The sequence below is a fragment of the Dendrobates tinctorius genome, unplaced genomic scaffold (assembly GCF_039654945.1).
Source record: "Dendrobates tinctorius isolate UK_male_01 unplaced genomic scaffold, ASM3965494v1 ptg000130l, whole genome shotgun sequence".
NCBI lineage: Eukaryota > Metazoa > Chordata > Amphibia > Anura > Dendrobatidae > Dendrobates > Dendrobates tinctorius.
Genome location: NW_027361798.1, coordinates 508,026 through 520,957, shown reverse-complemented (window position 1 = coordinate 520,957; position 12,932 = coordinate 508,026). Strand labels below are relative to the sequence as shown.

At 42.9% G+C, this 12,932-nt stretch overlaps 1 protein-coding gene across 1 annotated transcript in view; it reads left to right on the top strand.

Moving 5' to 3' along the window:
* The window catches only part of LOC141047907 (cytochrome P450 2C7-like), a 217,590-nt gene that overhangs the window by 29,390 nt on the left and 175,268 nt on the right, over positions 1-12,932 (top strand). The window contains exon 3 of the mRNA XM_073543226.1: positions 6,202-6,364. Coding sequence (XP_073399327.1) covers positions 6,202-6,364 — 163 coding nt within the window. The remainder of the gene's footprint in view (positions 1-6,201; positions 6,365-12,932) is intronic.

Sequence of the window (12,932 nt, the reverse complement as noted above, 5' to 3'; positions counted from 1 at the left end):
GCATGATATGTGGGAAAAGGTTGAAAATTTCCAGGGGGACAAATACTTTCGCAAGGCACTGTAAATAAACATGCTACCGCTGAAAACTTAATTTTGTCCCGCAAGAAACAAGCTGCCACACAGCTCCATCAGCGAAAAAATAAAAAAGTTATAGCTCTCAGAAAAAAGCAATTGTAAAAGTCCCAAAGCATAGAAAAAGGTAGAAATAAGGTATCGGTGTAATCGTACTGACCCGAAAAATAAAAATGCCTTACCAATTTTACCACACCCGGAACGACTTAAACCCACCCCCTTCCAAGAAAAAGCCCTCACATGGCTCCATGGTGCAAAATATGGAAAAATTATAGCTCTCAAGATATGATGATGCAAAAAACATTTTTTTTCGATACAATGCATCTTTTAGTATGAGACAGCTGCCAAACATAAAAACTCAATATAAATCTGATATCGCTGTAATCACACCGACTGAAGAATAAAGTCGCCTAACCACTTAGACTGCACGAGGAACGATGTAAAAAAAAAAAAAAAACAATTCTTCACCTGCTGTTGATTTTTTCATTCTGCCTCCCAAAGATCTCATTATAGTGAATGGATCTCCCTCAGGGGTTTCATCTGAATCACTTCACTTAGAGATTTAGATGGAACCCCAAAGTAAGTGCTCAGCGTAGCACGCCGGATAACTGTGACCTCAAACGTTATGTAAAATATTCCCAATAAAAGCTTTACTCAATCCACAAAAAGAGCAAACCCTTACTCATGTCCGTCATCTGTTAACAGAAATATAGAGGGCTTCCATGTTACTGGTAGTACAAAGGGTCCGGAAAAGCAAAATAGCTCTCACCTGCCAAAAGAAATTCAACAAATTCTGCGCTCCCAAATCCAAATGCCCCCCTCCGTTCTGAGCGCCAGTGTACCTAAACCACGTTTAGCGTCCACATGTTTGGCATTTCTGAAACAATGAGAGAACGCCTAACTTACAGGTGCATGTCTCCCGTACTAGTGACTGCAATGTACTGGTCACTACAATGGCAATTTGCAATTTTCACTCTGCAACATTCATTGCTGCTTACTTCTGGAAAATACCCATGGAGTCAAAATCGGCACTACACCTATAGATAAATTCCCAAAGCAGTATAATTTCCAAAATGGGGTCACTTGAGGAGGGATTCTGCTATTCAAGTAATTAGGCGCTCTGTACATGAAGTCCGCAAACTGTTCTAAGAAAATCTGCGCTCCAGGAGGCAAATAGCACACCGTTCCTCCCGAGTCTCTCTGTATGGCTAAGTAGTACTGTACAGCCACATATGAGGTATTGCCACAATCAGTAGAAATTGTGGGACAAATTTTGGTGCCATTTTTACCTACTTCTTGTGTTACAATGTAAACTCTGCGGCTAAAACAAAATATTGGTAGTAAAAATGTAGTTATTTTTTATTCACTTCCCAATGGTATAAAATTTTGTGACACACTCATGGTATCAATATGATCACTGCAACCCTAGGTGAGTTCATTGAGAGGTGTGGTTTGTAAAATGGGGTCACTTATGAAGGGGATCTGCTGTTCTGCCACCTCATGGGCTCTCCCAGTTGCACCTGCAAACCATAATAGTAAAATCTGGCGCTGCTTGCCTTCTGAGCTTTATACTGTGACTGGAAAATAATTCCTGATTATGTGTAACACTTTTGTGGGGAAATTGTGATTTTTTTTATTTTCATGGCTCAACGTTTTAAACTTCTGTGAAGCACCTGGGAGTTCAATGTGCTCACCACACATCTAAATACATTCATTGAGGGGTCTACTTTCCAAAATGGCGTCACTTGGGGGGAGTTTTCCACTGTTTAGGCACATCAGGGGCTCACCAAACGGGACATGATGTCCGCTAATGATTCCAGGAAATTTTACATTCAAAAAGTCAAATGACGCTCCTTCCCTTCCGAGCCCTGCTGTGCGCCAAAACAGTAGTTTTCTCCCTCATATTGAGTATCGGCATAATCAAGAGAAATTGCACAAATTGTATGGTGCAATTTCTCCTGTTACCCTTATGAAAATGCAACATTTGGGGCTAAAAACATATTTGTGGGAAAAATATGATTTTTTTTTATTTTCACAGCTCAACATTATAAACTTCTGTGAAGCACCTGAGGGTTCAATGTGCTCACCACACATCTAGATCATTCTCTTAGGGGTCAGATTTCAAAACAAGTGTCACTTGTGGGGGATTTTCACTGTTTAGGTCCATCAGAGGCTCTCCAAACACGACATGGCATCCGTCAATTGTTCAAGCAAATTTTCCATTCAAAAAGTCAAATGGCGCTCCTTCCCTTCCAAGCTCTGCTCAAACAGTGAACTTACACAACAAATTTGGAGGCTATTTTCTCCTGTTGCCCTTGTCAAAATAAAAAAATTTGGATCTGATGTAAATTTTTTGTGAAAAAAAAGTTAAATGTTCATTTTTTCCACATTCAAAATATTCCTGTGACGCGCCTGAAGGGTTAATAAACTTCTTGAATGTGGTTTTGAGCACCTTGAGGGGTGCAGTTTTTAGAATGGTGTCACTTAGGGGTATTTTCTGTTATATAGACCCCTGAAAGTGACTTCAAATATGAGGTGGTCCCTCCCTAAATAATGGTTTTGTAAATTTTGTTGGACAAATGAGAAATCACTGGTCAACTTTTAACTGTTATAACTTCTTAAGAAAATTTTTTTTTATTTTGTTGCAAAGATTGTGCCTATTTAAAGTAGACATGTGGGAAATGTTATTCATTAACTATTTTGTATGACATATCTCTCTGATTTAAGGGCATAAGAATTCAAAGCTTAAAAATTGCAAAATTTTATCAATTTTCGCCAAACTTCCAATTTTTTCACAAAAAATCACAAGCCTAATCAAACAAATTTTACCACTGTTATGAACTGCAATATGTCACAAAAAACATTCCCAGATTCACAGAGATCCCTTGAAGTGTTCTAGAGTTATTACCTCATAAAGTGACAGTGGTCAGAATGGTAAAAATTGGCCAGAAAATTGGTCATTAACGTGCAAACCATCTTTGGGAATAAAGGGGATAACAAGATCCTCGCAAGGTCGGAGACCTGGGCCTCTCTACCGTCAAGAGAACCTGAAGGACAGGGATAGTTTGAGGCCCCTCTCCCTTACTGAAAACCATCACAGCATGAGAGTCCTGAGTCAATCCTGCCCCCTCTCCATACTGTGCCTCCTGTGGACACTTTCCCCTAATGTCACTCCCTCTCTATATTGTGCCCCGTATCCATACTGTACCCCTCTTCTCACTATCACCCCTGCTCCTCCCTTACTGAGTCCTCACAATATCCTTTACTCTGGATAATGCCAACCATACTGTGCCCACACACTATCCCTCCTATTACATACTGTCCCCTCACACTGTCCTTCCATAGGTATACTGCCCCATAGTCTTCCTTACCAATTGTGTATGCTGAACCCATATTGTGCCCTTACACTCTCACTTACTCTGCATACTGACCCCCAAGACCTGCCCTCACACTATCTTTCACTTGTATACTGCCCCATGCTGTGCCCTCATACTATATTCTGCCATCCATACAGTGCACCATGCTATCCCTTCTTCTGTATACTACCCCTACAGTTTTCCTCAAAAGTTTACATACCCCTGCAGAATTTTTGCTTTATTGGCCTTTTTTCAGAGAATATGAATGATAACACCAAAACTTTTTCTCCACTCATGGTTAGTGTTTGTGTGAAGCCGTTTATTGTCAAACTACTGTGTTTTCTCTTTTTAAATCATAATGACAGCTCAAAGCATCCAAATGACCCTGCTCAAAAGTTCACATACCCCATTTTTTAATACCATGTATTGCCCACTCTAAATATCAATGGCAGCTTGAAGTCTTTTGTGGCAGTTGTGGGTGAGGTTCTTTATTTTCTCAGATGGTAAATCTGCCCACTCTTCTTGGCAAAAAGCCTCCAGTTCCTGTAAATTCCTGGGCTGTTTAGCATGAACTGCGCACTTGAGATCTCGTCAGAGTGGCTCAATGATATTGAGGTCAGGAGACTGAGATGACCACTCCAGAACCTTCACTTTGTTCTGCTGTAGCCAATGACAGGTCAACTTGGCCTTGTGTTTTGGACCGTTGTCATGTTGGAATGTCCAAGTACATCCCATGCGCAGCTTCCGGGCTGATGAGTGCAAATTTGCCTCCAGCATTGCTGCTAATGTCCTGCATTCATCTTTCCTTCAACTTTGACAGTTTCCTGTGCCTTTGTAGCTCACACATCCCCAAAACATTAGTGATCCACCTCAGTTCTTTACAGTAGGAATGGTGTTCCTTTCATCATAGGCCATGTTGACCTCTCTCCAAATGTAACATTTATGGTTGTGGCCAAAAAGTTACATTTTGGTCTCATTACTCCAAATTACCTTGTTCCAGAAGTTTTGAGGCTTGTCTCTGTGCTGTTTTGCGTATTTTAGGCAAGATACTTTGTGGCATTTGTGCAGTAATGGCTTTCTTCTGGCAACTCGACCATGAAGGCCATATTTCTTCAAGTGCCTCCATATTGTGCATCTTGAAACAGCCACACCGCTACTTTTCAGAGAGTCCAGTATTTCAGCTGATGTTATTTTTGGGTTTTTATTTGCATCCTGAACAATTTTCCTGGCAGTAGTGGATGAGATTTTTGTTGGTTTACCTGATTGTGGTTTTGTTTTTACAGAACCCCTAATTTACCATTTGTAAATCACAGTTTGAATGCTGCTGACTGGCATTATCAATTACTTGGATATCTTTTTGTATCCCTTTCCTGTTTTATCCAGTTCAACTACCTTTTCCCACAGATCCGTTGACAATTCTATTGATTTTCCCATGACTCACAATCCAGAAATGTCAGTGGCTGGATGAAAGGTGTAAAGGGGGTTTAACACATAGCGATATCGCTAGCGATATCGCTATGTGTGATACTTACCTCCGACCGGCTCCCCCGCTGTCCATCGCTGATCACGCAAGAATGTCCGACTCCATTTCTCGTCGGGCGCTTCCTGCTGGGCTTCCTGCTGGCGCCGACAAGCGACGCGTGGAGGCGGGCGGGAGGACATCAGGATCGCTGTGTGTGAAAGGTGAGTATCGTGCGCTGCGTCGCTGCTGCATCGCTGTGAGGTAAGAACGTGAGACAGCTCACTAGCGATCATTTAGCGATGCACCAGCAATCCTGACCGGGTCGGATCGCTGGTCGGATCGCTGGTGCATCGCTAAATGTAAAGGGGCCTTAAGAGTCTGTCTGGAACCCGAAAACTCAATCAGCTTTTATGCACACACACTGAATACAAGCAAACAGGTCACAGGTGAGGATGTTACCTTTAGTAGTCATTCAAACCCATTTGTGTCAACTTCTGTGCATGTTATCAGGCCAAAATCACCAGGGTATGTGAACTTTTGATCAGGGTCATTTGGATGTTTTGGGTTGTCATTATGATTTAAAAAGAGAAAACACAGTATTTTGACAATAAATGGCTTCACCCAACCACTAACCATGAGTGGAGAAAAAGTTTTGGTGTTATCATTCATATTCTCTGAAAAAAGGCCAAGGAAGCAAACATTCTGCCGGTGTATGTAAAAATTTGAGCACAACTGTATGCTGTCCTCTCACACTATCTACTGCTGTCCCCATAATGTGCCCTCACACTACATACTGTCCCCATACTGTGCCCTCACAATATGTACTGCTCCCATTCTGTGTCCTCACACTATACAATATCCCCCATAGTGTGCCTTCTATTCACACTGCCTCACCAAAATACTCCCATACTGCGCCCTCACACTGTCCCTCACTCTGTTTGTCGGCCCCGTGCTATGCCTTCATGCTTCACACTGTATACTGCCCTCCTGCATAGTTGATAACTTAAAATTGACAGGATTCTAATGCTGCTCTATTAATTTTCTATGAGGCTGTTCGAAAAAGCTGGGTGCTAAGTTATCACCTATGGTATGTTATGGATAGATGATAACGTCTCTTTTCCGGACACCACTATTGTGTGTGACGCCATGTATGGTGGTTATAGAGCCGCTCCTAAGACCTGCCCTACCTACATTCATGTATGACTGCATATCAGGATGTGAATATATTTCAAATGATTTGTTTTCTGTTAAAGAGCTTTAGAAAATTAACTTTTCAGATCTAATGATTTTTCAATTTTTTTTCTCCATCAGCTTATCCAGAAATACGGCTCAGTGTTCACCATTTGGAAAATGTCAGAACCTGTCATCGTCTTGTGCGGTTATGAGGCGATGAAAGACGCCCTGGTAAATCATGCAGAGGAGTTCAGTGCACGCCCCAAATTCCCGGTGATACAAGTCTCATCCGAAGGATACAGTGAGATTTATACATTATATATTTTAGAACAAGTCTATCAGATTCTCTTTTAACCTCTTTAGTCAGTAAATAAATATGAGATGGGAAAGAGGGGGATGGAGCTGCAGTTTCTCTTTTAGTAAAACAGCTTTAGGCCACGTTCGCATGTTCAGTATTTGACCTCAGTATTTGTAAGCCAAAACCGTATCCACTGGTGTTAGCAGCCATGTTGAGAAGAAAAAAAGAGATTCCATAGGCACAATCCAATATGGCAGGCATGGACTGGGACTGGAAATCAGCCCTGGCATTTAAAATCACACAGGCCCACGCTGTCCTCATCCCCGAGCCCAAGATGGGGATATACAGTGGCAACCAAAAGTTTTACTTTTCTTTTTTAAAGTGTGATTGCTTCTCTCTGGTTGTTGTGATGCTATTTTCCTGATGATGAAGTGAAAGTTCATGAAGTTTTAATCATGCAAGACCTTAATTTTAACCAACTGCTTAGAATATAGGAACAGTCATTTAATTAAAGAAAACTGATGGCCAAAAGTTTTGCATTTAGTATTTATTGATCACAGCATAAACAGTAATTCATTGCTTACAATGCCATATCGTAGTATTTCGTAGCAGAACTTCTTGCTTTAATTACTGCACCCCACCGACGGGGCATTGAAACCTCTCTGGTATAAAACATCCTGAGGGATTTTGCTCCATTCCATTTGCAAATCTGCAAATCTGCAAACAATTCATCTTTATTACTATGGGCACAGGCCCCAACTCATTGTTCAAACTCATCCCAAAGGTGCTCTATAGGGTGTAAATCAGGTGATTGGCTCGGCTATAGCAACAGGCGGACATTTTTCTTTGCTAACCAATTTTGTACTAAATTGGACGTGTGCTTAGGATCATTGTCTTGCTGGAATTTCCAGACCCTGCCTACTTTGTTTTTACCATGTGTCAGCATTACACTCTCCAGTATATCCTTGTACATGGTAGCATTCATATTTCCATCAATTCTATGCAGAGGGCCAATGGCAGATGAAGAAAAGAAGCACCAAACCATGACATTGCCACCACCATGTTTCACTCTAGGTATTTAGAATCATAGAATCGTAGAGTTGGAAGGGACCTCCTGGGCCGTCTGGTCCAACCCCCTGCTCAAAGCAGGATTCGCTAAATCATCCCAGTCAGATGTCTGTCCAGCCTCTGTTTGAAGACTTCCATTGAAGGAGAACTCGCCACTTCTCGTGGCAGCCTGTTCCACTCATTGATCACTCTAACTGTCAAAAAGTTTTTTCTAATATCTAATCTGTGTCTCCTCCCATTCAGTTTCATCCCATTGCTTCTAGTCTTTCCTTGTGCAAATGAGAATAAAGTTGATCCTTCTACAATCTGACAGCCCTTTAGATATTTGTAGACAGCTATTAAGTCTCCTCTCAGTCTTCTCTTTTGCAAACTAAACATTCCCAAATCCTGCAACCTTTCCTCATAAGACAGGGTATGCAGACCGGTCACCATTCTGGTTGCTCTTTTCTGAACTTGCTCCAGTTTGTTGATGTCTTTTTTAAAATGTGGTGCCCAAAACTGGACACAATATTCCAGATGAGGTCTGACCAAAGAGGAGTAGAGGGAAATAATGTCTTCACGTGATCTAGACTGTATGATTCTGTTAATACATCCTAGAATTGCATTTGCCTTTTTTGCTGCTGCATCACACTGTTGACTCATATTCAGTCTGTGATCTATTAGTATACCCAAATCTTTTTTACATGTGCTGTTGCTTAGGCCTATTCCTCCCATTTTGTATATGCTTTTTTCATTTTTATTGCCCAGATGTAGTACTTTGCATTTTTCCCTGTTAAAAACCATTCTGTTAGTTGCTGCCCACTGCTCCAGTTTATTTATATCTTTTTGAATCCTCTCTCTCTCTTCTCTAGTATTAGCTATCCCTCCTAGCTTTGTGTCATCAGCAAATTTAATCAGTTTACCCTCAATTCCTTCATCTAAATCGTTGATAAAGATGTTGAACAATACAGGTAGCTTACATCATTACGTTTTCCAATTGGGCGCTATATGTAGTGCTTGCCATTACTACTAAACAGATGGAACTTGGATTCATCCGACCACAACACCTTAGACCAATATGACGCTTTACATTTGTTGTGTTCTTTGGCAAATTCAAGTCGGACCTGTTAGAATCTGCTCAGTTTGTAACTATCCGCCATTTTCTTGTAGTGTTCTGGCTGCTGGTCTTTTTCCCCTGGTGCTGGGTTTGTCTTTGGTCAGGTGATTGTATCACCCTTTATTAGCCTGCACCTGTCTCCCATTCCTTGATGGACAACAGTGTTAATCCACTTGAGTTCTGGCTTGGAGCTTTTCTTTGCTTTCTGTGTGTTTAATTAGTGCAGTTCTGAGACCTCTGGTTCTGCTAATCTTAGTTTCTGTTTTCAGTTTGTTTCTGCAGCCTTTTCTGTGTTTTCTGTTAGGAGGTGACCCATTTTTGTACCCAATCCTTATATCTTTCAGGGACCCCTTCCCCCTATCTATAGGTCTTCGCTTGAGATTAGCCTAGGATCGTCGGTGGGTCTATTCGCAAGGAATGGGTCGCCCACTCCATCGTAGGGCATCATCCTAGTAGCAGTGCAGGGTCAGTTTTTCCCCTCCTACCCTAGTTCTGTGCTGCAGAACTGTAACAGGACCTTCCAGTTCTTTGCAGAGATGAAAGTCTTCTTGCCTGGACCCCGTGCATTCATTCCTACTGCTCTGAGCTGTCACCCCACAGTTTTTGACTCACTTTGACCCCATATTCTTTGTTCATTTCGTGGGAAATCTATACAGCACTATATGGACATCAGATACTGACTTTTTCTTAATAATGTGAACAACTTTGGAGGAAGTTTTCTGTGGTCATCCACTTCTAGATGTGTCAGATGTTCCATAACCTTCTTTTTCTTTCTTTATTATATGTGACACGACTCTTGAGAGCAGTTGAATTCCATAGCTCCTTTTTGGCTTTTGCCTTACTTCACTCTCAGAGTAATAAGCTCCCTGACATATGGTGTTACATTTGACTTTGTCTTTGCCATGTTTTAACAGGAAAACACACAAACTAAAAAAAAAATAAACATTTTAGGTAAAATTCAACTACCCATGACAAAATATGCAAAACATTTGGCTCTGCAAATGCTCAAAACTAACACATAAAGGGATAAAACAATGTTAAACACAATTTTCATAGTCATAGCTGAAAACCATTGGCTTCCGGTTTACTAAAATCACCAGGAAAATGGCATTACAACAACCAGAAGTAATCACACTTTTTAAAAAAATGCAAAACTTTTGGTTGTCACTGTATTACTAATATTACTCTGGATGAAGAAAAGCAAGATTTACCTCAAGATCAATATTTGTAATACCAACAATATTGCTATATAAGATTACCTAATTATAATATCAAAATAATAATATTTTAATATTACAAATACCAACAAACTATAACCAAATATAACCAGAATATACAGTGTTAATTAATAATACCACCATGCTGATCGTTAAAGTGGTTGAGGTTAAAGTGTATGTAACTTCAGACCTCTGAATCCTCATAGCGCACACTGTGGGGATTCTCCAGTGTCGGGATTGGTAGCGGCTGTCATGTGCTAGGACCTGACCTTTTAGTACTACGGGTCGATTTACACAGTACAGGTGCCGGTAAAGATGTGGCATGGTCTAGTGTGTTTGTTGGTAAGCTGGGCAGTAGCCGTCTGCGACTTAGACTCACTGTGGGACTGACAGATTCACCTCTAGCAGGGGGCAGATTTTCGCGATCCACTGCAGATGTGGCTTCTGTTACTTGAGCTTGCGAATCTTCAGGCTGGTCTTGAATCGCTTCTCTTTCTGGCACTTCCAGCTGGGGAAAGGTTAAGACGGGCACGACTATGGCCTGGTTCACTCTGGTCCAATTTGAAGGGAAGTCGCCGAGTACAGTGCTGATATTTTCCTCCACTTCTTCTGCTGGCTGAAAAATGTCTTGGTCTTCAATCTTTTCCTTCAGTCGGTCAGGGCACGGCTTTAGACGTTCTCTTGACACTGCTGCTGAGGTTTCTCCATCTTTGCTGATGATGCACACCTTGGTGTTATTGAAGTCTGAAGGTATAACAACGTAGGGCTCAGCCTCCCATTGGCGGGGGCGTGCTGATTATAATTTCTTTCTTGCTTTTGTCTTGCCTGGGCTAGACACTTCTCTATGCATTCTTGCACTTTGTGGTACTGCTGCAGCTCTGTATCCTAATCTGCATCTGGTGATGTTACTTCAGCTGTTAAGACTCCCATGTCCATGTCAATGGGTAACTTGCCAGGTCTTGCTCTCATCAAGTAGGCTGGAGTACAGTTGGTGGAGTTTACAGGATATGATGGTAGAGATCAACCAGATCCTGCAACTTCTCTGGCCACAGGTTTCTCTCTTCCAGGGAAAGGTCTTCAATAGATCAATTACCCCTTGGCTCATTTTCTCACACATGCTATTTGTCTGTGGATGGTACAGCATCATCCTGATTTTCTTGCAGCCGTACAGATTACAGAACTCCTGGAACAGTTCTGCTTCAAAGGCTGGGCCTTGGTTGGTAAGCACTCGTTCAGGGTAGCCGTGCATTCGACAAAAGTGTCATTGAAATGCTTTGGCTGCTGTCTTTGCTGTTTGGTCTTTCACTGGCACAACTACCAGGAGTAGGAGTAATGGTCAACGATGGTGAGGGCATATACATAGCCAGAACAGCTTGGGGTCAGCTTCACGTGGTCCAAGGCTAACAGTTCAAGCGGCTGTTTGGTGATTATTGGCTGTAACGGGGTTCGCTGGTTGTTATGGTACTTCCTGCGCAGGTTGCATGGTCCACACTCTCGGCACCACTCTTCAATGGCCTTCCTCATACCAACCCAGTAGAATCTCTCGCGAAGTAGGACCACCAAATTCTTCCATCTGAAGTGTCCTGCTCCATCGTGGTAAGCTTCTAGGACCATTGGCGCATCTCGCTTCGGGACTACCACCTGCCAGACACAGCTTTCCCTCGTAGATAAACAGCCTACCCTTTTCCTTCCACAACTGTTGGGTCTCTTGTGGAGCATCTGGACCGGGGCTCGAGTCAGCTTGCGTCAGTAACTCCTTTACCAGGCGGACTGGTGGTGGGGCAACGGATTCAACGTGGCTTCCTGCTTAACATAGTGCTTGTCCCTCACACAGTGGGAGCACTGGGCTGCTCCGGGGTGGTGAAAGGCTGGGAACTCAAGTTCTTCTAGCTCTTCCTGATCTTCTTCCCCATCTGGTAAGTTGGGCATTCTGGACAGTGCATCAGCATTGGCGTTCTCATGCCCCGCCCGTTACTTGATGGTAAACTCATAGTTGGACAGCCTGGCCATCCATCGCTGCTCCAGCGCACCTAGCTTTGTGGTTTCCAAGTGAGTCAGCGGATTGTTGTCCGTGAAAATTGTAAATTTTGCCGAAGCCAGGTAGCGTTTGAATTGCTCGGTCACAGCCCAGACTATGGCGAGAAACTTCAGTTTAAAGGAGCTGTAGTTCTCAGGGTTCCTTTCAGTGGGACGAAGCTTCCTACTGGCGTAGGCAATTACTCTTTCTCTGCTTTTCTGCACTTGGGACAGCACTGCTCCCAATCCCACGTTGCTGGCATCAGTATACAATATAAATGGTTGGTCATAGTCTGGTTAGGCCAGGACTTCATCTCCCGTTAAAGCCAACTTCAACCGGGTGAAGAATCTTTCTAGTTCGTCATTCCAGGCAAACGTAGGACTCTTCTTCTTGGCCTTCTTGGGCAGGCCCATGAGGTTTTGCAGGGGTGCAGCTATTTCAGTGAAGACCTTGATGAACCTTCGGTAGTAGGCTACTAACCTGGGGAATTGACGTATTTCATGAATGTTGCTGGGCTTCTGCCAGTCCCGGATAACAGTGACTTTGTCGTGCTCTGGTGCCACGCCTTACGCACTCACTACGTGGCATAGGTACTGCACCTTGGGCTTCAGGAGGTGGCATTTGGACAGTTTCACTTTCAGGCCAAAGTTGGACAGGGCCTCGAACACCTCGGCCAGGTGCTCCAAAGGGTCTTCGTAAGTCTTGGAGAAGACAATGACATCATCTAGGTACAACAGAACTGTCTCGAACTTCTTGTGTCTGAGGCAACACTTCATCAACCTCTGGAACATTCCTGGCGTGTTGCAAAGCCCGAACGGCATATAGTTGAATTCTGAGAGGCCCATTGGTGTCGGGAAGCGGTCTTCTCTTTGTCTGCCTCTGCCATGGGAACCTGCCAATACCCACTGGTGAGATCCAAGGTAGAGAAATAGTTGGCGGATCTCAGTGCAGCGAGTTATTCCTCTATCCTAGGTAACGGATAGGCATCCTTGTGGGTAATGCTGTTAATTCGCCTGTAGTCAACAAACCCAGGGGCTACAATTGTCTCTGATCACCCCAGCCTCCTTCATCTCCCGTAACATACTCTTAGCACATTGATAGTGAGCTGGGACTACAGGCCGGTACCTCTCTTTAATGGGTGGATGATTTCCAGTGGAGATATGATGTTGCCGC